At 50.3% G+C, this 26,189-nt stretch overlaps 1 protein-coding gene across 2 annotated transcripts in view; it reads right to left on the bottom strand.

The window, feature by feature from the left end:
* Positions 1 to 26,189, bottom strand: part of USP14 (ubiquitin specific peptidase 14) — a 325,147-nt gene that overhangs the window by 66,818 nt on the left and 232,140 nt on the right. For both annotated transcript variants that reach the window (XM_078687445.1, XM_078687446.1), the window contains 2 exons: positions 21,747 to 21,801; positions 7,093 to 7,200 (listed from right to left, as the gene is read on the bottom strand). In XM_078687445.1, coding sequence (XP_078543571.1) covers positions 7,093 to 7,200; positions 21,747 to 21,801 — 163 coding nt within the window. The remainder of the gene's footprint in view (positions 1 to 7,092; positions 7,201 to 21,746; positions 21,802 to 26,189) is intronic.

The raw sequence follows: 26,189 nt of genomic DNA, 5'->3' as shown, positions 1-26,189 counted from the left end.
TAAAACATAGATCAAATGTTTCATTTTCAAGATGTTTACTTGTTACCCTCAATGATACCATTCCCATCTGCATTGCAAGTTAGCAGGGTAAACATCTAGTGTCCTGTTATGAACAGAACATTCAAAATACTTTTTTTTTTTTAAATCTCTTTATTAGCATCAGATTGGTTCGTGCAAGCATACAATCACACAGTAAACTGCTCACAATGAAAACATAAGTGGTCATTATACAAAGTTAGTAAGTGGAGGACTAAACCAATAATATTACAAGCATTGTAACACAGTCTAGAGTCTTATTTTCCGTTTTCCAGATCGTAAGGAGAATAGCACATGTGGAAAGTTGATGCAAAGAGACATAACCTGTTTCAAACATAACAAAAACGAATGAGCCTTCGTGACAGAGAGAGCGGCAAGCAACACAGCAATTACGAGCAAGATGGCATCAGCAGTGGCATAGGCATACGAGGGTAGATAGAACGACAAATGAAAAGACTTGGGTAAAGCAACCCTTCCACTCGGGGCAAAACATGCAAGGAAACGGGGGAGGGAAACCTCCTGGCCCCAACCAGCATATACACTAAAATCAGCAGCTCACGCATACCCCTCTCCAATAGTGTGCAGATGCTAAGTCCTTTAGAACGCTACAGGCAGCGCACGACTGTCCCACCAAAACCACCTAGCCCACCCCTTCCGGGACAATAGAACTAGCAGCTTGGGAGAGGGTATCCCGCGTGATCTTGCTAATATACTGTCGATATGGGCCCCAGATGTCGATCGGGCGTGAGGCAGTTGGGACCTGCGTGGAGTATTCCACACTATTGGTATTGCATTGGGCAAGGCTGCGCAGCCACGTCTTGGAATCGGGGATTCGTCTGGACCCCCAGAGTAAAGCAATTTCCCGTTTTGCCAGCAAGAAACCTATGGCAGCAAGCTTACGCGTGGCACGGGGGAACTCAGCGACATACCCAAGCAGTGCAATCTCCGGCCTGTGTTGCAGTTCGCATTCTAAAATGTCGCCCAAGATGCGGTGTACCTGTAGCCAGTAGGTGTGTAGTTTTGGACAAGTCCATGTGAGGTGTGCGAAATCGGCATGTGGAGCCGTGCATTTAGGGCAGTGATGAGGTCTGGCCGGGTCAATTCTGTGGGCCAGCGCCGGCGTGAAGTATAGGCGCCTCAAAAATTTAAAATGTATTAGCTTATGCCTACTGTTGACTGATACCTCTTTAGTGACGCGGCAACAGGCAGTCCATTGGTCGTCCGTGATAGGACCACCCAGATCAGCTTCCCAGGCCGCACGAACCCTCGCATCCGAAGCAGGAAGGGCCTCCACACAGAGTCCATACAGCCTGGAAACCATTTGAGCTCCCGTTTGTGACTGGAGTAGGAAAGTCAGCGCTGCCATGTCATCTGGCGGTAGTGGGAACGAGGAAAACTGAGCTCTAAGCATGGATCTCACCCTGGTCAGGACAAAGGAATCCATAAACGTCCGGTCCGTGAATCGCGGGTCCTCGGACACCGAAAAAACATGTCTGTCTGGGAATAGAGCTCCTATTGTGGCGAGCTGGAATTTGGACAACGTTTTGCGGACCACTGCCTCCGCGGTGATGGGGAGCCAGTGTGGGTTAGGTAGTGGAAGAGCCGGAGAGTACAACACGTCTAGCTGGAGCAGTTTACGCAATTGCAACCAAGCCCACGATGTGGTGGACACAGTTTGTATGTTGAGCGGGTCTCGGGGTAAGCCTTTGGGCAGTATCGAATTGAGGGCAAGCGGCAGTACCAAGTCTGCTTCAGGCCTCAGATATGGAATCCGAGCGTCCGGATGGAACCAAGGATGCGCAAAGCCACCTCTCTCATAAGGCAGCGTCAGGATTCGCCACGAGACTCGCGGGTTCTTGTCCCCCCCACACTAACCGCAACAACAGAGAGCGTAGTTGGGTAAAGAAGATTTGAGTGAGCGGGATCGGCAAGTTATTAAATAAATATAGAAAACGGGGAAGTATAATCATTTTGATTATGGCGATACGGCCAGCCATCGAGAGAGGGAGGCGAATCCAACGCGCTATATTATCCTCTAGAAAGTCTAACGCCTGGCCGTAATTTAGACGAATCATGGATACCGTATCTAGATGAATGTGGATACCCAGATATTTCACCGAATCAGTATTCCACTCAAGCGGGAACGGACATTCCCAGCGGGCAGTGGAGGGGGTGAGTGGAAAGATATCAGATTTGTGCCAATTAATACGAAGGCCGGAGTATTTCCCAAAGCGTGTCACCTCAAGCAGCAAGGGCGCCAGGTTGGTCTCCGGAGACCTGACATATAGAATGGTATCATCTGCGTAGAGGGAGATAAGTAACGGACCCGTCCGAAACTGGAGCCCGCGGTGCAAGTGGCGCTCCTGAAAGTGTCGCACCAAGGGATCCATGGCCAGAATATACAGTAGGGGGGACAGGGGGCATCCCTGCCTGGTGCCCCGGGAAAGAGGGAAGCCATCAGAGAGCGTGCCGTTAAGGCGCAGTCGCGCCCTAGGGGCGGTATAAAGCAGCTCGACCGTGGAGACAAACAGTGATGGCATGCCCATCCGGTTCATGACTGATAGAAAAAACGACCATTCCAGGGAGTCAAATGCCTTCTCGGCATCCAAAAACACCGCAGCCGCCGGTGTACCTGGGTCAATTCTGTGAAGTACAGAAAACAGCGTCCGTAGATTAAAGGAGGTGGATCTATGGGGGACGAATCCGGACTGGGCTGGCGAAATGATAGATTCCATAAGTAACGACAGTCGAGTTGCAAGGACTTTTGCCAAAATCTTATAGTCCAGCTTGAGTAGGGAAAGGGGTCTGTAGGATCCACAGCTCGTGGGGTCTCGTCCTGGTTTAGGAAGTAGAATGATGACTGCCTCCCGCAGCGTGGGTGGCAGAACCCCCGTCTCGAGTGCCTCCGCATACACCTCGATCAGGCGAGGGACCAGTTCCTCCTTGTACTCCTTATAGAAGTCGGCCTAAAAGCCATCCAGACCCGGCGCAGAGGAGCCCCTTAATGCATCAATGGCTTCCACAACGCAGTCTGGATCGATAGGCATCGCCAGAAATTCCTGCATATGTTTTTCCAGGAACACCATAGAGATCTCGTTGATATAGGGGCCTGGGTCGCGACAGTCAGCCGTCAGAGTGGAGGCGTACAAGTCCTTGTAGTAGGAGAGGAAGGCATCGCAAATGGCGGGGGTGGTCTGATGACGAACACCTAATTCATCTACCACGTCAGAGATGTATGAAGCCTGGCGGGGAGGACGGAGCAATTGGGCCAAGAGTTTGCCAGGCCTGTCACCCTCACCGTATTGTCTAGCTGAGTGTTGTGTGCAGAGATATGTCAGTTCCCTGTCTGCAGTGTCCCTGAACTCTTGCAGCAGCTCCAGCCTTTTCGCCTCCACCCTGCCGTCCGCACCTGTGAGCGTGCCCATGTCTAGCTTAGCAATTTCAGTCTCGATACGGGTCAGGGAGGCCCGGATCTCGCGCAAAGCCCCCACATGTTTATTGATGCAAATCCCTCTAATAGTGGCCTTGAATCCCTCCCACAATATAGCCCAAGTGTCCACCGTGCCCTCGTTGAACTCAAAATACTCCTCTATCGCAGTACGAATGTCTTCTTTGAAGACCGGATCAGATAACGCCTTGCCAGGAAAGCGCCATTGTTTCTCATATCCTCCCAACCTGGGGATCAGTAGGGTCAGCACAATGGGAGAGTGATCAGACAGCGTGCGTGGGAGTGTCGAATGGTCCCTCACCCACCCGGCCACCCCTGGGGAAAGGAGCCAATAGTCGATTCTGGTGCTAGTGTTGTGATATCCCGAGTGGTGGGTATAGGCGGGTGTGTTGGAGTGTAAACGGGCCTCAATGTCAATGAGTGGGTAGTGCGCGCACATATCAGCCACCACAGCATGCGAGCGGGGTTTACAATCTGGGGAAGAGGAGGTGCTGTCCCTGGTAGGGTCCATCAACAGGTTAAAGTCGCCCCCCAGTACCAACATATCGGTGTCCAAGCGTAGCAGAACATCCTGGAGATTTTGGAAGAAGGCAGGGGAATCTGAGTTGGGGCCGTATATTCCAACAAAGGTGATCTTGAAGCCAAGAAGTATCCCTGTAACTACAACATATCTGCCATCCACATCAAATATACTGTCTGAGTGCACAAATGGGACGCGCCTATGTATCAAGAGCGCCACCCCCCTTGCGTATCTGCTATAGCTAGAGAAAAATCTGTGCATGCCCCAGCCTTTTGCAAAGGAGGAAGAGTCAGCCCTCACCAGGTGTGTTTCCTGCAGAAACAATACATCCACCCCGTGTCGCGCTGCGTAGTTTAGAACCTGCCGTCTTTTCCTCATGTCATTCAAACCCCGGACATTCCAAGACATGAAGGTAAGTCTGGAAGGACCAGACTGCTGCCCTATCTTAGCCATTCAAACCCGTAGGAATCACAATAAAACATGTGTGTGCAGACCCGCCGTCTCCCTCCCGCAAAACAGGCATCATTCACGTAGAAACAGTGCAGTTGCACAACCAGTAGAACCAGAGCATAAAACAACCCTTCCCAACCACCCAGCCACTCCTTAAGCCCCAGGAGGCTCTTCCCACCCCTAAGAAGAAAACCAAGAGCAACAGACAAAAACAATTGTCCAAAATCGTACCTGAAAAATAAAGACAAATTAAGAGAAAAGTACAGTACGGCTCGTGCCATGGGGGTTGGCAACGCTCCGCCATGCGAGAACCGCAATCGGGGCAACATTCAATCCTCAGCAATTATGGAAAGCACTGCAGAAAAATAACAACATCTTTAGATGCACAATACTGAAATAAATGGCCTGTCATGGAAAAGATGGTGTGGAAACAAGTCAACCCTGACCGCTTTCAGCAAAAAGGTCAGCACTAGTCTGCGAGTGTGTGTGGGGGAGATCGTTGTGCATCGCCTGAGGTTCGAGGCGACCCTCTGTTTTTGTAGGCTCGACAAAACTCCTGTGCCTCCGCCGGGGAATCAAAAATGCGAAACCTGCCATCCACGTCCACTCTGAGCCTGGCAGGGTACAGCATTCCATAACGTAACCCCAGTTTGCGCACAGCAGCCTTGACACTAGTGTACTTACGGCGCGCATCTTGGACCATGATTGTGAAGTCCGGGTAGAAAGAAAGCACGTCACCTTGCCACCTAACCTCGCCCGCCTCTCTGGCAGCCTTCAGCGCCGCGTCTCTGTCTCTGAAGTTCATGAGCCTGGCTATAATGGGTCGGGGCGGCAGCCCTGGATTAGGCCGGGGCCCCAGTGATCTATGTGCGCGCTCCACTACGAAGCCAGCCGTGAACGTGTCTCGACCAAATAGTTCGATTAGGAGATGTTCCACAAAAGTGTCAAATCGTCCGGTTGCTGTCGTCTCCGCCACACCAATTATTCAGGTATTATTGCGCCTACTGCGCGCTTCTAAATCCTCGTTCTTAATTGCGACGTCTTTAAGGATCTTTTCCACGCGTTCCAGTCTTTTCAGCGTCGACGCAGCTCCATCTTCGATGTCGGAAACTCTGGATTCCGCCAAGTTCAGGCGCCTATCGTGCAGTTGAATCGTCGCGCCCATGTCCGCCATTTTCTTTACGAGGGTATCGAAGCGAGAGTCCAAGGCCTTGAATCCAGCCCGCATCTCACCCATCATCTCAGCGACCATACCAGCGGTGTCCTTCGCCGTCGCCTGGCCCCCGGTGTCCGCCTCAGTTGCAGGCGAAACCGCAGCCGCACGGAGGGACGCTGTGCCGAAGGTAAGCTTCTTCTGGGTAACATCTTTCTTTACCATGTTGGAAATAATGGCGGGCAGGTCACCAGTACCGCAGGACTCAAAGACAACTGCGACCAGCTAGAGCGTCAAGCACAGACACAGGGCCCCCCGACAGCAAGGTGGTCAGGTCGGGACCAATGGAACAGGGGCTCCCGCTACCTCCCCGCACTAGGGCTGTGCCGCACCGCAGGGGCCTCAGAGACGCCAAGGCAGAGTCTCGCAGGTCGTCGGGGTATTAACCCGGCCGGAGCAAAGCGTTCGAGGCTCTGCGTAGTAAGTAGGGCCAGTAGATGGCCGTGGCGATCACTCAGTAGCAGCCGGCAGGACCAGGCCTCCGCCGAGACAGGTAACAAACGGTGGCGTAGCAGGGGGACCAGGTATTCAGGCCATCGAAGCATCAGCAGCAAAAATGGGCAAAAGTCACATAGGTTATGCAGCCAGCGCCGGACGTGTAAATGTGCACAGGCGTTTGACAATCGTGGCCAGTCGTAGCAGCAGGAGAACAGGAGAGCGTGCAGTTTCTGGGCCTGCAGGGGGACAGGCGCGGGTATGGGGTGCACGTTAACGGTGAGGGCAAAGGTGGCGCGCCCCCACCGAGTGCAGCGATGCGTGGCCGTCCAGAGAGCGCCTAAGAGCCCGCCGGTCGCACCCCCCGTCACTCACCCCCAACCCCGGATCCCGCCGCCCGCTCCCCCCGCCCGCCGCCACACGTCCCAGGCAGCCTCCAAAAATCGAGGCCCCGGCTCCCAAGGCCGGACCAGGCCGCAAGAGCCGGTCGCGTACCGAGGGGCCGCACCTCCACCAACGGAGACAACCGGGGCCAAGCAGCGGACCCGGGAGAGCACAACAGCGACCCCAGGGCCGAGAGGGGCAACGCAGAGGCCGCCAAGAAGACTCACCAGGCGCTCCGGCGCTGCAGATTAACAGCCCGCGAGGCACAGCCGGCCTCAGCACCCCTCCGCCGTTCCGCCCGTTCTCACCGTCCCCCGTCCTCCAAACTTGGCAGGCTGCATCAGGTGGTATTAGGGGTCGGTTTCAGGCATATCCGGACCCCAGCGCAGTGCCGGATCTCCTGCGAATGGCCCCGTTCCACTCTCGCTCGGCGGAGCTCTACAATCAGGCGGCCATTCCGTTCGCCTGCGTAGCCACGCCCCCAACATTCTAAATACTTAAATGTAAATTCAATTAATTAGAATTATTCGGATCAAGATAAAAAAAAGTTGAAAAAGCTTAATAAGGTTGCTCCTTCAGACCATAGTCAAAATCTATGTTAATTACCTTCATTTCTTTTAACCCACGATAGATAATGGCCAGAAGAACTTGATCTTCCCTGATGTGTTAGCACTGCTTGTAGATCATAGTAACCACAGTTATTTGAGCCAATATCTAGGAGGGAAAAGCACATATTTTAATAGATATACATGTCATTTATTTAAGTCATAGTAATCAAAAGTAATGGTTACAAAAAAGGGTACATTTGAACTATTTTGTTAGCGCAGACTGATTTATTTGTAGGCATTCACACTCACAATAGCTATTAGAATACTTCATATCCAAATAAATACAGAGGTGTCTCTCTTCACCGCACATATCAGTAAAGGCTGTGATGGGTGTGCAAGAGAAGTCCTGAATGACCATAATTGTCCCACTCTAATCAACATATATTACCCACACAAACAACCTACTGCACAAGGTCATATTAGGTCCAGTCACGAACAGGAACCAAGTCTGGGCTACAGGGTCTTGTCAAAGGACCTTTAGGTAGAAAACACTAAGAAAAATAATCATTTGTAAGATCAGGGAAATAAAAATCGTCCTAATGGTGAAACAGGGCTGCCAGTAGGGACAAAGAGCTAAGTAGTAGAGCAATACACAAGTTACTACTTGTGTAACGATATATCTGTAAGAGACATTAGTTAGTATTAGATTCCTTACCTTAGAATATCCCCAGGCGTCAGACTGGATCCGGAAATTTTTGCGTAGCAGTACCCTTGCGCGTCGTCCGTCGTCGGCGTTGTGGGCGCCGTGATGACGTCGTCGGAGTACTTAGACGCCGCCTCCGCGTGCTGACGTCAGTTCTTAGACACAGCTTTTCCGCGCCAGAAACGCAGAGCCATGTTAAAAACCAACACTGGTGCCATTGAAACTAGGGCCCTGAAAGGGGACAACCCCAACCCTAGATATTGGTTCGCAGAACGGGGAGGATGGGTGGGTCGGTAAGGAATCTAATACTAACTAATGTCTCTTACAGATATATCGTTACACAAGTAGTAACTTGTGCATCTGAAAGAGACATGTTAGTATTAGATTCCTTACCTTAGAATAGATACCCCAGCAATACCAACCCCGGAGGTGGGTCTGCGAACCAATAATCACACCAGAAAGTCCTGGAGGACGGAACGGCCAAAGAAGCCATCCCTCCGGACTTGGCTGTCCAGGCAGTAGTGTCTAGCAAACGTGTGCAGCGATGCCCACGTAGCTGCCTGACAGATGTCTTGTAAGGGCACTCCCCTGCCCAGGGCAGTGGTAGTCGCCGTGGCTCGGGTAGAATGAGCCTGCAATCCAGCAGGAGGCTCCTTTCTAGCCAAGGAGTAGCATGCCTGGATACACAGGATGATCCACCGGGAGATGGTCCTCTTGTGCACCGCTTTCCCTTCTTCGCGCCCACGTAACCAACAAAGAGTTGGTCATCCACCCGGAACTGGCGTGTGCGATCCAAGTAGAATGAGAGCGCACGTTTTGGGTCCAGACGGTGGAGCCGCTCTTCCTCTTTAGAGGGATGCGGTGGCGGGAAGAAGGTTGGCAAGGTGATAGACTGCCCGATGTGGAAGGCCGTGACAACCTTGGGCAGGAAAGAAGGTTTGGTACGCAGCACCACTTTGTCCAGATGGACAGAAAGGAAAGGTGGAGTACAAGAAAGGGCCTGGAGCTCACTCACTCTCCTGGCAGAGGTGATGGCAACCAGGAAAGCAGTCTTCAAGGTAAGAAGGCGGAGAGGACAGTTATGAAGTGGCTCAAAGGGAGCGCACATCAGAAATGTAAGAACCAGGTTCAAGTCCCACTGAGGCATCACAAACGGAACAGGAGGAAACGTGCGAGTGATGCCCTTAAAAAATCTATTAACGATAGGGGACTTGAACAAAGAAGGTTGATCAGGCAGCCTGAGAAAGGCTGAAAGGGCAGAAAGGTAGCCCTTGATAGTGCCCAGAGCAGAGCCCTGCTGGGCAAGAGAAAGAAGGAAGAGAAGGACCTCAGAAAGAGGGGCATTGAGGGGATCCACAGCCTTTGCTGTGCACCATGCCACAAATCTGTTCCACCTGCAGGCGTATACCGACTTTGTGGAGGGACGCCTGGCTGCCAGAATGATGTTACAAACTTCAGGAGGCAAGTCAAATGGCCTCAACTGTCGCCACTCAATCTCCAAGCATGGAGGTGGAGACTGGACAGGTTCGGGTGGAGGACCGTCCCCTGCTGCTGCGACAGAAGGTCCTCCTGTAGAGGCAGATGAACCGGGGGATCGACTGACATACTGAGTAGCTCTGGATACCAGTACCTTCTCGCCCAGTCCGGAGCCACAAGGATGACTTGGGCCCGGTCGCGCTTGATCTTCTTCAGCACTCTGGGCAGAAGTGGTATAGGCGGAAAGGCGTACAACAGACCGCAACTCCACTCGCGACGAAAAGCGTCTCCGAGCGAGTGCCGCCTTGGAAATTCCAAAGCGCAGAACTGATGACATTGCGCGTTCTCTTCGGTGGCAAATAGATCTAACCAAGGCTCTCCCCATCGCTGAAAGAGGCCTTGCGCCACGTCCGAGTTCAGACGCCATTCGTGATCCATCATGCACCGACGGCTGAGCTCGTCCGCCCTGGCGTTCAGAGAACCTGCCAGGTGTTGAGCCACCAGGGTCACGCCCTGGCGTTCCAGCCATTGCCAAAGGCGAAGAGCCTCTTGACAAAGGATCCACGACCCCACCCGCCTTGTTTGTTGCAGTACCACAAGGCGGTGGTGTTGTCCGTGAACACCTGCACTACACTCCCCCGGACAGAGGGGAGGAATGCCTTCAGTGCCAGACGAATCGCCCTGAGCTCCAACAGGTTGATGTGAAGCCGGGTCTCCGCCGGAGACCAGAGGCCTCTGATCTCCGCCTCTCCCATGTGGCCTCCCCAGCCCTGGATGGACGCGTCCGTCACAACTATGTGCTCCGGTTGGGGAAGGGAGAGGGATCTGCCGCTGACCCAATCGCGGTCCGTAAGCCACTACTGCAGCTGTCTCGCAGTGCCCTCCGAGATCAGGACGTGGTCGGATAGGTTGCCCTGATGCTGGGCCCACTGAAACTTCAGGTCCCACTGCAGAGCCCGCATCCGCCACCTGGCGTGATGCACCAGTAGGATGCAGGAGGCCATCAGCCCCAGAAGCCGCAGCGTCAACCTGACCGAAACCCGGGATAACGGCTGAAAGATGGGAATCAGAGCCTGAATATCCCGGACCCGCTGTTCGGGCGAATAAACCCGAAACCGCACCGAGTCCAGAACCGCTCCGATGAAGAGGAGCTTCTGAGAGGGGCCCAGGTGTGACTTCGGCACATTGATGGAGAACCCCAGCTGGTGCAGGAGGTCTGCCGTCGTCTGGAGGTGGCTGACGACTGTCTGGGGCGAGCCCGCCTTCAACAACCAGTCGTCGAGGTAGGGGAAGACTGAAAGCCCTAACCTGCGCAGATGAGCTGCGACCACCGCCATCACTTTTGTGAACACCCGTGGGGCGCTGGTAAGGCCAAAGGGGAGCACGGTAAATTGAAAGTGCTTGTGGCCAACCATGAACCGCAGGTAGCGCCGGTGGGCAGGCAGGACGGGGATATGAAAGTAAGCGTCCTGCAAGTCCAACGCTACCATCCAGTCTCCTGGGTCCAGGGCAGCCAGGACCTGAGCCAGTGTCAGCATCTTGAACTTCTCCTTCCGGAGGAAGCCGTTGTTGTTCCTTAGGTCCAAGATAGGGCGTAGGCCCCCTTGGCCCTTCTTGGGTACCAGAAAGTAGTGGGAGTAGCAACCACACCCTACTTCTGGCCCAGGAACACGCTCGATGGCCCCCTTGGCCAAGAGGGCCGTAACTTCCTCCTACAGATGTCGCAAATGATCCCCCGACACACGGTGGTTCTGCGGTGGCATGGCTGGAGGAGTCGCCTCGAAGGGGAGGGAGTAGCCCCTTCGGACGATTTGCAGCACCCACCTGTCCGACGTGACAGTGCGCCAGTGGAGGTGGTGATGGCGAACCCTGCCCCCACTGGCGTCACATGGGCCTGTAAGCACGGACTAGGAGGGTTTTGAGGCGGATGCAGCTGGGGAAGGTGTGGACTGACCTCGCCGCTGCCCCCGACCGCCCGGACGGCGGTTCCCACGGCCGCCACCGCGTTGGGTATTGCCCTGCGGAGCGTGGCTGGCGGCGCGTGTGGGCGCACCCCTTCCGTGGCCACTAAAGGAGTGAAAGGCAGCCGATTGCTGGCGCTGGCCCGAGAGGCCCAAGGACTTGGCCGTAGCCCTGGAGTCCTTAAAGCGCTCAAGCGCATGGTCTGCCTTGTCGCCAAAGAGGCGACGGCCATCGAACGGCATGTCCATGAGCGTGCTCTGGACATCTGCCGAGAAGTTGGCGGACCTCTGCCAGGCGTGGCGTCTGACCGCAACCGTCGTTGCCATCGCTCTACTTAGCGAGTCGGTGGTATCCAGCCCACACCTGATGGAATACTTTGCTGCATCCAGGCCCTCCACAAGGGCTTGGCCGAGTTTGGCCCGTACCTCCAGCGGACACTCTGGCAGCACTTCGCGACCTTATCCCACACAGAGTGGGTGTAACGTCCCAAGAGGCAGGCGGTGTTGGAAGACCGCAGGCCTAGACTAAGGGATGAGAAGATCTTCTTCCCATACTGGTCATACCTCTTGGATTCCCTGTCCGGCGGGGCAGATGGGAATGCGGTCTGGGAATTGGAGGCCTGGATGACCAGGCTCTCGGGGGTAGGGTGGGAGGACAGGAAACATGGGTCGCCCAGGGCTGGGCGGTGGCGTCTGGCCACGTTCCTATCTACGGGCGAACCCGTAGCGGGCTTGGACCAAGTGCCCAGAAGAACGTCGGTCAAGGCCTCATTAAAGGGCAGCAGAGGCTCGGCCGAGCTTGACTGCGGTTTAAGGACCTCAGTGAGGAGGTTAGTCCTCACGGCCGCGACTGGAGCTCAAGGCCCAAGGCCTTGGCAGCCCTCATCAGCACCACACTATATGTTGCCCCCTCCTCCGAAGCCACGGTAGGAGGGGAGACAAAACCAGTGTCTGGAGAGGTGTCCAGGCCACTGGCCTCCCCAAGGTCTCCTGTCCAGTCCTCATGAGACTGACACTCCCTGGTCAGAGGGTCTTCAGACCCCTCCCAGTCCTCTTCATCACCCATCTCCTGAAACTCAGTGTTCTCAGCTAATGGGGCCTGTTCATAGAAGTGAAACTCCCCAAACAACGTCTGGAGCGGCACCCATAGGGGCCGTCCCGGCGCCGGAACAGGTACAAAGGTGGAACTGGGGACGGCGCCGCCCGGGGACGGCGCCGCCAGAGGACGGCGCCGGAGGCGACACCTGAGGGTCCGACGCCGGGGAGGTCGTAAGGTCCACCGGCGACGAACCAGATCCCGAAGGAGGTCCAGCGGCGTCCTGCGGCGCCGGGCCCGAAGGCGCCGGCGGCGCTGGAATAACTGAACCCCTCGGCGCCGGGCCCGAAGGCGCCGGCGGCGTCGGGATAACGGGAACCTGCGGCGCCGGCGGCGCCGGGGCCGAAGCACCCGACGGCGTCGGGGCAGATCCCCCCCGACCCGCTAGGGGTCCCAGACGGGTCCGCTGGGCCCGAAGGCGCCGCGGAGCCCGTCGGAGGAGAGAGTTTCCTCATGGCCATGAGGAAGCGCTCGATCTCCTCCGGCGTCGCGTTGAGCCCAGGGACCGTAGGGTATGGGGCTGGACACGGCGCCTGCGACTCAGATGGAGCCGCATGGGTGGTGTCACCCGAACCCAAGGCCGCATCGCGCGAGCGTCGGGGGGAGTCCGAGGAGCGATGATGCCGCTTGGACTTCTTGTGCCGCTTACCTGACGACGACTTCGACCCGGAGGAGTGCGGCCTACCCTCGGAACTGTGGTGGCTCCGAGCCCGTGACCTGTCCCTCGACCTCCCATGGGATCGGGACCTCTGCCGGAGTTCGAGCCACCTGCGGGACCGCTCCCGTCTGGCCTTCGAAGAGAGGGCCCGGCAGTCGGAGCAGGCCTTGTCGTCGTGGTCGACACCGAGACAAGATAAACACACGCGGTGAGGATCCGTGACAGACATCAGGCGGTCGCAATCATCGCAGTGCTTAAATCCGGGCATCCCTACGGCACCGTCGGAGTCGATAGACTTCGAGAACAATCAAAAGTGATCAAAAAAGTTAGTCAAAAAATGACTAGGGTTACTGCTTTTTCCAGATCTGCGCTTGCTGGCGCGGAAAAAAAGAAGAACTGACGTCAGCACGCGGAGGCGGCGTCTAAGTACTCAGACGACGTCATCACGGCGCCCACGACGCCAAACGCGGAGCCGCAGACGACGCCTACCGACGCGCAAGGGTACTGCTACGCAAAAATTTCCGGATCCAGTCTGACGCCTGGGGATATTCTAAGGTAAGGAATCTAATACTAACGTGTCTCTTTCAGATAAATAGATATGAAGGTTATTGATGTGCAACGACAAGTAACAGGGCATAGCTACAACCAAGTAGCAAGCTGCACAAGGTCTTCCAGCCCTAGCATTTCAATGTGTTTTTTTTTCTTTTGAAAAAAGATTCTAATAGAAACAGTATGTTTTCAACAGAAAATTATGTCCATTTAGTTAAAGAAACCTGCAATCATATATGATGCATGAATATAATTTAAATTTCAGGGGTAATCAATGTGTAAAGTAATGTACTGAATGAGCTTATAAAATAACATGTGTTAGGCTAAGGACCTTACCAGAGCCTTCGTCTGGGCACCTACCGTTAGCCCTTAGAGCAGTGGAAGCACAGCTTAGGTCACAAAAGGCTAGGCAAGTACCATTGAATAAGGGTATGCCCATTTTGGGGAAATGTACTTGATATTTCTCATGGAATTTCCTTTCTACCTTATACTCCCCTTAACTACCACTCAGCCAAGTGTGATGACGTGGCCCCAGAGCTCCATAAAGCTATTTACAAGCAGCCAACATAACAGGATGGACTTGGCTGTTTCCATCTTGGGTGCTGATTTTCAAAGAAGAACAATTACCTTTTCTCTTGATTTCTTTAGGACCCTACTGTCTTGTGCCTTGATCACTACTAAACTAGCTATTTTCAAGTCTTTTTTCCAAAATGTTTTATTGCCCTATGTATGGATCTCGGTCTCAGTTTTCAAGTACCCTGGCTACTGTACTTATCAATCTGTAACACTCTCCTAGCCGCATCTTATTTTCTGACCAACTATTCTGCCATCTGTTGCGCTTACTTATGGATTCTTCTCCTCTCTGCTGTTTTTCTAGATCAATTCTTCTACTCAATCTTGATCTCAGTTACTCTGTTAAGTGTTGTCCCAATCATTTTTACCTCAGATTTATTTTGAACTCATGTATTTTAAATTCCAAGCATGCCCTTTCCTGATTTAAAAAAGCCCTTTGCCAAGTTTTTGAACCTAGATATACTTGCCCCGATTACTGAATTATCCTAAGTCTCTTCGTATCAATTCCTGAAAAACCTTTTTACCACGGTCTTGATTTCTGCTCACAATTACACTGACATGCTAAGAAAGAAATCAAGTGATCAACGACAAGCACAGCATCATTTTACCCAATTATCCCCACAAGTCACCCTATCACCGTGCTAACACCTGGCTATTTTATTAATACTTCAGCAATGCAGTAGCCCATTTCTGAGAGAGTGCATGTGTGAGGGTTTTTATTTCACTGCGTCACAAGTAACATCAGGCGTGTCTACATTGTGGCCACTACAATGGAATGAAGAGTTCTTTGTTCTCCATCTATACAAATACATTGAAAAAACCAAAGTTTTCTAGTTCGGAAATAGAATTAAAAAAAACCTTAGAAATTCACTGAAAAAACCTAAGGTTTACAGGGATGGTATAGTTAGACCCAGATTTCGCTTGTATAAACAAGAGAAATTCAGCAGTTATAGTTACCCGAGTTAACTATAACGTACGCCACCGCAATGCGCTGCTTATGATCTCACATATTACATCAATCATGAAATGGTCAGTGACATCACTGATGACATCTCAAATGACATCACTATTGACATCATCCTGTGTGTGTTTGGTAAACGTGTCTGAGGCTGAACTATATATTTTAAGATACAGCATACGTTAAATTAGTAGATGTATGTTTGTATCAGTGTGTGGGTGGATGGATGGATGGATGTCTGAGTGGCTGTACAGGCATCTGAGTGGGTGCGCGAGTAGCTGTATGGATGTGTTACAGGGTATATATGTAGCTGTATGGGTGAGGGAGTGGCTGTATTAGAGAGTGTGAGTCTGTGTAAGAGGCTGTAAGGGTAAGTGAGTGTGTGAGTGGTTGTATGGCTGTGTGAATGAGTATGTAAGTGGTTTGAGGGTGTATGTGTATGTGTGTGTGAGAGAGTGGCTGAATGGGTGAGTGGGTGTGAGTAGTTGTACTGAGAGTGAGTGGCAGTTATGAGTGCCTGTATGGGTGTAGGAGTGCCTGTATGGGTGTAGGAGTGCCTGTATGGGTGTAGGAGTACCTGTATAGGTGAGTGAGTGGCTGTGTGAGTCTCTGTATGGGTGATTCGGTGTGTGAGTGGCTGTAAGGGTGTATGAGTAGGTGTGTAAGTGTCTGTCTGTATTACTAGAAGGGTGAGTGGCTGTATTGGTGAGTGGGTGGGTGCATTAGTGGCTTTATAGGCGAGTTAGTGGGTGTTTGAGTAGCAATATGAGTGAGTGGTCATGTGAGTGGCTCTATGGTGGAGTGATTTGTTGTGTGTGTACTGGTATGGTTCTGTGACTGGGTATGTGAGCAGTTGTGCGAGAGAGAGAGTGGGTGTATGAGAGGTTGTATTGGGGTGTGAATGGGTGAGTGTTTCTTAGGATGATGTGATCAGTGATGTCATTTGAGTTGTCACTAACCATGTAATGAGTAATGTAATATAAGAGGTCATAAGCAGTGCATTGAGAAGACATAAGTTCTAGTTAACTCAGGTGACCATAGCTGCCGAATTTCTCTTGTACAAATAAAATCCGAGCCTAACTATAACGTCCCTGTAACCACTGTTTTTATTCAGAGGATTTTTAAAGTTTTTTTAATTGTATTTTCTAACAAACTCCTATCTTTTGAGAGGGAGTGTGTGAGTTCATGAGTGTCTTAGTGGGTGTGTGAGTGCGTGTTTATATCAATGGATGTGTGAGTGGGTCTGGGTGTTCCTGCACAAGTGTCTCACGGGGCGTGTGGGTGGGTGCATGAGTGTCTGTGTGAGTCTGTGCGTGGGGGCGTGATCCTGTGTGTGGGGGCGTGAATGTCTGTAAGTGGGTGTGTGAGTGGCCAGGCTATATTTGAATGGGGTGGAGGGCTGTGCAGCCCCCACCCTGTGCCGTTTTCGGCCCTGGGAATGCCATCCCACAGGGCCCGACCATAAACAAATGGGGGAGGGGGCTGCGTGGCCCACCTACCCTGGCCGATATTAGCCCTGGGGACCCAATCCTCTGGGGCCTAGCCATTAACAAATGGGGAGAGGGTCCGGGCCAATTTTGGCCCCAGGGACCCCATCCCTGGGGCTCGGCAGCAAGAGTGGGGCACATGGCACCCCTTTGTAGCCAGTCTTCCCTGCCCCCTCTCTGGACCCCATCCCCCTGGGCCTCGTCATTAACAAATGGGGGAAGAGGGCCCGGTCAGATTTCGGACCCAGGGACCCCCAACCCCTGGGGTCAGGCCGTTTATTTTATTGGGAGAGGGGGCCACATGGCCCTTGTCCCGGGCCGATTTTGGCCATGAGGCCCAGCCAATAATATATGAGAGGGGGTGGCTGCCCCCCCTCCCCGGGCCTACTAAGGACCTAGGGACCCCCTCCCCCAGGCCTTTTACAGGGTCAAGCCATGATTCTCTGGCTGCCCACAGGGCACCCAGTGTGCAATAGGATCAAGGTGGGAGCCTAAAGGCCCCCACGGTCCCTGCCGGCTACCCGCCTCCTGTGGGATCTGGAACTGCTTTCACACACAGGGAGCTGTTGAACATACAGCACCTGTGCGAGAAAGCAATCCATTTGTCTATTTCCCTGCTCACTTGACAACGGACAGGGAAACAGGCGCAAGCTTAGTTTCCAGCAAGCGGGAGCATTTCATAGGTTTTGCTTGCTAGGTCCTGGGGCCCGCTTGACAAATCATCCATAAACTTTCCATGCACAACAAAAATCACTGGGGCACTTTATTTTGGAAAATTTCGTGAAGATTTATCAAACGGTCGCAAAGTTATAGGCAAGTCACAAAATGTTTTTCCTACAGAAACATGGTCAACAAACACCATTTGCAACGTCCGAGTCCAACACTAGATCACAGGAATTTGTAGAGCTTGTGTATCTATAGCCACACATTCTACAACCAATCTTTTTCTGGATTTACAAGACCCACTGGACTCAACTCACCACCTGGCCATTTCATAGAAGACATCAGGGTATTTTGCTTTGGTCTGAAGAACAGCCATGGATAATCTCAAACTACCTGCTGTGGAGTTGAAAACCAGCGTCACCACAGAGGATCCTATCTTCCTGTGAACAGGCAAATTGCTAGGCAGCACAGACCTGCTCAGGGGACCCATCTTTTCTCCTCCATCACCCTACCCCAGAGAGTTTTGTGGTACAAGCTTCCACAAGCAGGTTTAACATTCTTTCTCCATTACACCTCCTAGATAGAGAAGTTAAATGGGTGGAGGTTTTTGGAAAAAGAATGGTCTTCTCTGTCAGCCAGACTCAAAGATCCATCATCTGTAGTTGACTCTTGGGCAGTCACTCGCACATTTTACGGGACATGGTGAGAGAGATCTTGCCTACGGTCACAGATGCGTTCCATGCAAACGTGGCGCAAATCATACAAGATTACTAAGAACCCTGTATAGTTTGTCATTAGATAATGGCTGGAAACTACAGATTGCTTAGGTAGGACAGGTGGTACCAGTGTGGTGCTTTGGAGCCATGCATTGATAAGATCTAAGGGCTTTACCAGCGACATCCAGGTATCACCGATAGACATGTCAATTCATGGTACCATTTGCTTTGGGGACAAAGTGTATTCAGCCCAGCAGCGCTTCAAAGAAAGAAAAACCACAACAAGCTCCCTTGTCCTTCCAGCAAAATATCTCCAAAAGATCCGCTGTTTCGATGCTTCGGAAGGGGCATTCAAGGCCTGCCTCCATAATAGCAAACCCCTTAGCCCTTCTGGGATAAAGACTGGAGATCCAGCATACAACGTTCTGGACTTTCGGGGGCAATGCTAAACCCAGTCCCCTAACCACCTGCCACTTCAAAACCCCTTTAGTGTGCCTCGGTGGTACATTGTCACCCGGTTGAAGGTAGGATGAGTTAGTACCACCATAGGTAGCGAAGCATCACATTGGACAGGTGTATATAAAACTGTCAAGGATGGATACACCCTACCTTTCCTATCTACACCCTCCTTATATTTCACCTGCACCAGTGACTTCCAGAGGACCACTTGTCCATTCAGCAGATGGAAGACCCTATCTGACAGCGGCAAACCTCTTTGGGGTTCATGATCAACGTGCTGAAATCACACATGACTCCTTCTCACAGGCTCCACTTCATTGGTACCATTCTGGATACAGTGCAGGTTCAAGCCTTCCCTCCACGAGTCCTGGACCATGATCCCAATGTTTCAACCTCTGACCTGGATCGAAATGAGAGTGGCTCTGAGACTTCGTGGCCTCTTGTCTACCTGCACCTTGCTAGTGGACTACACCAGGTGGCTCATGCCCGCTCTGCAGTGGGATCTGATTTCTCAGTGAGCTCAGCACTAAAGTAACCTGTTGGATTCCATCCAAGTGTGGGAGACTGCAAAAGATCTGAAGTGATGTCTGCTAGTCCACAACTGGACCAGTGGCAGACCCCTCTCCCTACCCTACCCAGCGCTGATGGTTGAGACTGATGCATCGTTACCAATTTGAGGAGGCCATTTGGGAGAGGTGGAGAGCAGAGGACTTTGTTGTCCATTCGAGACCCTAGCTCCACTGCAATCCATTTGCTTGCCACTAAAACGCCTTACTCCTGCCCATCAAGAGTGAATGGGTACAGGTTCTCACAGGCAGGAGTAGTCCAAACTTGTGTCCTATAATCTACCGGGCGGAGAGCTATATTGGGGTTACTGGAGCTAAATATAATAACCGCTTCAAAAAGGAACTTCCACCTTTCATAGCACCTGCACATTTGTGTGTCCCCAAATTTCAGCACCATTGGTGCTATCTGCCACCGCTTTGGTTTTCAACTCGGTTAGTGCAGGTTATTAGGCAATTCTTGCATGCGTTTGCAATTTTCCGAACAGCTCCAGCTTGCTGGGACAAAAATCACGTTTGGCTTGGTTACTTTACCTTATTGAATCTGGTCATCAATCCGAATGCCCAAGTAATCATAGGTTTCAACCTGATCTACTGGTTTACCATAGATCTTGAAGATCGATTTTAGCTTGGCTTTCATCTCCATCAACTTTGTTTTCTGCAAATGGACTCTTAATTTCCTTGTTTTACAAAAGAGTTCAAAGCCTTCCAACAGCCAATTCATTGACAGTTCTGTGCATGCTAGATTGACTTCATTATCTGCAAACATTAAGATCAGGAGATTCTCGTTCCCCAGCCTGGGTACATGAAGGCCAAGATAGCTTTGAGATTTCCCTATGCCATTGCTATAAATGTTAAATCGGGCTTGGGCTAGAACGTAGCCTTTTAATAATAATAATAATAATAATAATCCACATTTTGTATAGCGCACAATCACCCGTTAGGGTCTCTAGGCGCTGGGGGCCGTCGGGAAGATTAAGCAAGCTATTGCCCAGAGTCACATGGTGCTGGGCTAACCTGCCGCCGGAGCCGGGGATCGAACCCTGATCCCCAGATTCCAGCGTCAGTCGCCCTGCTTTTCAGATCACTGTGTGAATACCAAAGGTGGACGTACATTTATCCTTATGTCTATATTTCACTACTGCTGTGCTCCCAGAGTGGAGGTTAATTAGCAGGTTCAATCAGTATTTGGGGACAGCTAGTTCCTCCAAAATACAACAAAGTGTATCTGGTCACCGCTATTGAAAGTGGTCTTAAGGTCTATATGCAGCTGTCCTCTATTCAGGACTCGAAGAGCAACAACTTGCCGAAAAGTTTTCCAACAACGGCCAGAAGCTAAATGAGGCGATAATTTCTGGGTCATCTCTGCTCTTTTTTTTTTATAGATTAGAACTATTATGGAGGACCTCTAGGAGTCAGGAACCACACTTTCGGCCAGTATTGCATTGAATGCTGCTGTCTGAGGACCCAGCCAGGCGTCCAAGTTGGTTTTAAACACCAGCTGGCACCTTATCAGGGCCAAGAACTTTCTCCAAATCTTGATATTGGATGGCTTGTCTATAAGAACTTTTAAAGGTTATTTATCTGCCCTTTCAGCCTATCTATGTTTAACTAATCAGCGATCATTATTCACATCACCTATTGTGATGCATTTTTAAAAGAGGGATATCCCACGTTTCCACCTGAACCCTATGTGATGCCTCAGTGAGACCTTAATTTGGTTATTTCATTCTTGAGGTGTGCCCCATTCTAACCAATGCATAGCTGCTTTTTGCGCCGTCTAAAACTTTCTTCATAGTGAAAAAGTCCAATCATCATATCGATTCAGCAACCATAGACCACTTTCTTCTCAGACTAGTGTTCAATGCCAAGGCAGTATTCCTACCAAAAATTGGCACACAATTTCACGGCAGACAATCACCTATCAGGTGTACTTTGCTCCACCTCATTCATCCAAGGAGAAAGAGGGACTACATTGCTTGCATCCCAAAAGAGCCTTATTTTTTTTAATGTTGATCGTACCAAAGAACACAAGGTGTGCCTGTCTTGGACAAGTGTCAGACAGCAAAGTGGGCGTCAGTGCAAACATTCAAGTAGTACTACTGCCAGACCCGGCAGGGGGGGAAGGCCATTCTGCCCATTCAATGCTAAAGGACTTTTAGGTCCTCCCCATTCTACACACCCGCTACCTGGGAGGTGAAAAATCTGCGGTTAGAAGAATTTGCCAGAAGAATAAGTCATTTATGTTCAGTAATGCTATTTCTTGTGTATATTCTAACCACAGATTTCTCATCACCCTACCCACCTATCCCTTCTGTGGAATGGACCCTTCTCTCCACTCAAAAGGATAACAAATAGCAGATCTATACATTGTTTACTTGATTAGTATGGGTTCAGCGTCTAACGGCGCAGACAGAGTCCGAAAGAAACTGATGTCAGTGCACAGGAGTACCAGCTATGTATGTCTGGGGGTCACTGCCAGGGCAGGACGGAGTCAATGTAGAGTTGCACAATGCAAACTGCCAGAGATGAAGGAATTGCCGAGGAATAAATCTCAGATCTAGTGTATCGCATTGGGGTATGCGCAAGGTGAGGAATCTGCTGAGTATCCACCAGAAAGAGCGTTACCTAAAGTAAGTAACTTGTTCTGTTTCACCATTTTTTAGAACTCCTTATCTTCTGGTGCCAGAGAGTACTCATCAAATGCAACTTGTCCAGAGTACGAACGATAAAGATGAGCTGTTAAACATCTCGAAAAATTAACCAACATCCTAGGTCTACAACAAACCATTTTCATGAGCCCATATGTATATCTGCAATTGGTAAAACGTTTGTAGAAGATCCACTCACCATCTGGAAAAGAAAATGGTTCATATTTCTTTTCTTTCAGTGTGGCTTTCTTTGCCTAGGATAGAATATATAAAATGTCAGATGTTAGGCATCATCATCATCATCATCAAACTATACAAGTCATACTGAAACTTGCCTCTTAAAAGACTGCTTCACACATGAACTTATCAATGGGTCATATCAATATTTACCAACGTGTGAAACATACCATTACTAGTTCATCCTGTTAAACAAAATCTTACAAAAAAGGTAAGCTATTCATGACATTTCAAGCAATCAACAATACGAGGATTAAATAGATTTTTTCAATGACACACATTTAATAGTTAGATTATGTAAATAGTCAAAATAAACATTTTGTTGATAACCAATCATGTAAAACTGAAATAACAAACTTGTAATATGTAAGTGCATACATCTGATAAAATCCATACGCTTTAGCTCAAACTGTCAAAATGTTATTCTTGTGCAACGTTTGCCAAGCAACGAATACATCACTGTACCATAGCTGCAGCTGATTTAAGAGGCAGAATTACACAGCACAGAGGAAGTTACATTTCCAGTCGCAAGTCCAACAAAAAGAAAATCTATGACAAAAACAACATAAAAAACTCCTAAATGTTATAAGATCTGTTGTCTATGTTGCATACCAAGCACTAAAAAATTAGCACACTGAAAAACAAAGTTTTGCAAGAGTAGGAGTTTACTCTGACAGACTCTTGGAAAGAAACATTCACAGTCACGGTACAGAGGTGGGAAACGGAGCAGTTTTCAGATGGGCTTTACAAGATTTTAGCTGTAGGTGTTCTACGTTTTTGATTAAATCAGTGAACTTTTGAGAAGCTCTAGATTCTTCGTCTTCACTTCGTTTGAGAAGCTTTTTGCACTTATGTTAGTTGATGTTCGAACCAGATGTGCCTTTTGCTTAGTAGGAGTATGAAGCCATCTTGCGCCAGTAAATGAGGATATTTATACAGGAGCATACCTAGCTTAGCTTTTATTTGCGGGCAACTTAAAACTCAGGCTGTACAGGTATGTCAAATTACAACTGCGTACAAGATTGAAAATGGGAAGAATGCAATGTAAAAGGATCACAAAACAAAAAGCTACTTACTTCGGTAAAGACCGTTCTATTGGAAATTCTATTGTATATTCTACTTACCTGAAAATTCCTCTCTCCCCCGCGGCTGCAGGCCAACATTCTAGAAAATGGTGTCAATAAGCAATTCTTGAGTACCTTGGGCTCCATAATCTCCTACACTCTTCTCAATCGGGCTTCTGCCCCAGTCATAGTATGGAGTTGGTTCTCCTTGAGCTTACAGAAGAACTGGGGGAAGACACAGGAGAGGGTCTTTCTTCTTGACGTGTGCGCCGCTTTAGATACCATAGCCCACCTGTTGCTTTAGGAGACTTATTATCATCAACAGGGATGTTCAATGGTTCGCCTAATTTTTGGAGATGAATTCCTTTCAGGTTCCCTCCAAATCTTATCCTTCCAATACACACCTATAGCTTTTGATGCTCCTCAGGGCTCTTTGTTCAACCCTAAGTTTGTTAATATTTATGCCCGCTCTATTGCAGACGATGTCAAAGTGTTTGGTCTGTCCATATTCACTAATGCTGGGAGCACTCAGATTGTTATCTCCTTATCCCCAGAATCAAGTTTCAATCAGCTGCAGATGAAAGTTTGGTGGCCGATGCACATTGGGTGGGGTACCAACTTCCTTAAACATAATGTCATTAAGACTGAGATTCTAATATATGGGTACCAATCTAACCTCTGGGGACCCTCTGGTGGCCAGAGCCACTTGGTCTCTTCCATTACCCAAACATAGTGTAAAAAACTTGGAATATGGCCGGGTGACAAACTTGTTTGATCAGCAGATTAATAGGTTGGCATGTCCTACTTGCCAACTGAAGATGTGTGAGGAAAAACCTTCGGGCTCACCACATTTCTGCCCAAAAGACCATGGTCCAGGTTCTCATATTTTTTTTTAAAACCATTTTTATTATTTTATCAAGAAACCATAGGGCATACAATGATCTTACGATATGCAGGTAGTGATCAACTTAAGAGACATGCAGATTGAGAATGTAGCTAATAAGTGTACATACAATCATGATAACAGAAGCACCCAGGATAGAGTTGTGGCTTCATTCTCCCCCCCCCCCCCCCATCTCCCTTACTCCGAAACATCGTCACTGTCAAACATTGGCGGTTCGCACAAAAAACCCCTGTATTCGTTCCATGCGCCCCACAGTCGGACCCATTTCCGTGGACATTTCCGGCCCAGGTACACAGCCCTCTCCGCTATCATTGCAAGATCTAAATCGCTGCACCAATCTTTAAGCGCGGGCACTACTGGGGATCCCCAGAATTTGGCCAGGTTCCTTTTAGCATACATTATACCCGGTGTCATCCAATCCTGTGCGGAGTGCTTTAAATCATTCGGTTCCCAGATGTTCAATAAGCAGCACCTGGGATCCGGAGTCACCGAAACCTTTACCACCTGTGACATAGTCCTCATAACCGTGGCCCAGTATGGGGCCACTAGGGGGCAGTCCCAGATGGTGTGAAAGAATGACCCCTTCTCCCCACAACCCCTTAAACAGTATTTATGTGGGGCTCTCCCAATCGCGTATAAAGTAGTTCTGGTAAAATAGACACGGTGTAATATTTTCAGTTGGACAAGCCTAAGTCTAAAGGGTATAGCCAGTTCCCGGGGGGAGGAAAGCGCGGACTGCCAATCCGCCTCATCTAACTCTCCCACCTCAGTAGCCCATGAATTTCCTAGTTTCGAAGTGGGGTCGGGGAGATTAATAATTATCTTGCGATATACAAAAGAGGTCGCTTTTTTGGGCATGTGTCCCGTGAGAAGCCTATCCTCAAGTGGAGTGGACTCGGGCACAACATCACCAGATCGGATAACTGACCCCAGGGCGTGATGCACTTGCAGGTATCGAAAGCGCTCCGTGGGAGCTAGATCATACTGGGCCTGAAGTTGCTCAAATGTTAGAATGTTGCCCTGCTTCCATAGATCCCCGACAGTTGAGATCCCAATCAGGTCCCACGCTCCAAAGCCTTTGGTATTTCGCAGGCTGCCCAACCGACGAGACAACCAAAGCGGTGTCATTTGAGTAATTTTGTCTGTACATTTAAGACAGGCCTGAGCCACGTACCATAGTTTGACTGTGTGTGCTGTTGGGCCAATCAGGGCTGAGGCACCTCTCGTCATAAAGTGCGCCAAGTACGCCGGCCTCCCCCAGATCCTATCTATCCGCCTGAAATGCTGGTTCTCCCTGAGGGGTGTGCAGCCAGTGATTTATGATCTTTAGTTGGGCCGCCCAGTAGTATAATTGGACATCTGGGAGGGCAATCCCTCCATCATACCAACTTCTGATCAATTTCTGACGAGATATACGTGCCGGTTTGTTGCCCCAAAGGAGGCCTGAGATCATAGCCTCTATTGACAAAGTATTTTGGGGCAACAATGTAAGGGGTATTCTCGAGGACGTACAACAATCGGGGCAGTGTCATCATTTTGTACAAAGCCGCTTTACCAAGAAGGGTCAGGGGCAGAGAGTGCCAATGTTTAACGTCTGCCTGAAAGCGATCAAGCGGGGGTTCCAGATTATAACGGAAGAAGTCCTTTTGATTGGGCGTTACCCAGATTCCTAAATACTTAAAGGGTTCATCAGTGATTTTCAAGGGGCAGTCCGTCGGAAGCCGAGGCGGAGGGCCCTTGAGGATAAACAGGACCGACTTAGACCAATTGATATTATATCCTGAAAGCCGCCCGAAAATTTAAAAAATGTTAAGGAGCACAATAATGGAGCGCCTGGGCTTGGTCAAATACAGAAGATTATCATCCGCATACAACGATATGCGGTCTTCCCACGTTGTTGTCCAGTGGTCCCATCGGATTCAAGCAGCCAGTGGCACCAAAACTAGCGCAAAGAGCAAGGGCGATGGTGGGCATCCCTGGCGTGTGCCACGGCTCAGTGAAAAATTCCTGGAAATATGCCCGTTGGCCACCACGTGCGCCAATGGCTTAGCGTAGAGCAACTCCACCCACGCACAAAACCTAGGTCCAAAGCCAAGGTGCCGGAGGACCACGAATAGATATGGCCATTCCACCATATCAAACACCATCCGAGCGTCCAAGGACAAGATAACTGCGGTTCGGGGAGACTCGGCATCTGCGCCAACACTGCGTGTATCCGGCGCAAATTAAGCGCGGTACTCCTATTGGGCATGAACCCAGATTGGTACGGGTGTATCAGTGTCTCAAGATGAGGAGTCAGTCGATTCGCAATCATTTTGGCCAGGATCTTGGCCTCTGCGTTAAGTAGGTATATCGGACGATATGACGTACATTCGTCCGGGGGTTTGCCCGCCTTAGGTATTGCAATTATAGTAGCTATTCTTTGATCAAGTGGCAG

Source organism: Lissotriton helveticus, chromosome 4_1 (assembly GCF_964261635.1).
Source record: "Lissotriton helveticus chromosome 4_1, aLisHel1.1, whole genome shotgun sequence".
NCBI classification, from domain to species: domain Eukaryota; kingdom Metazoa; phylum Chordata; class Amphibia; order Caudata; family Salamandridae; genus Lissotriton; species Lissotriton helveticus.
This window is presented reverse-complemented; position numbering and strand designations above follow the sequence as displayed.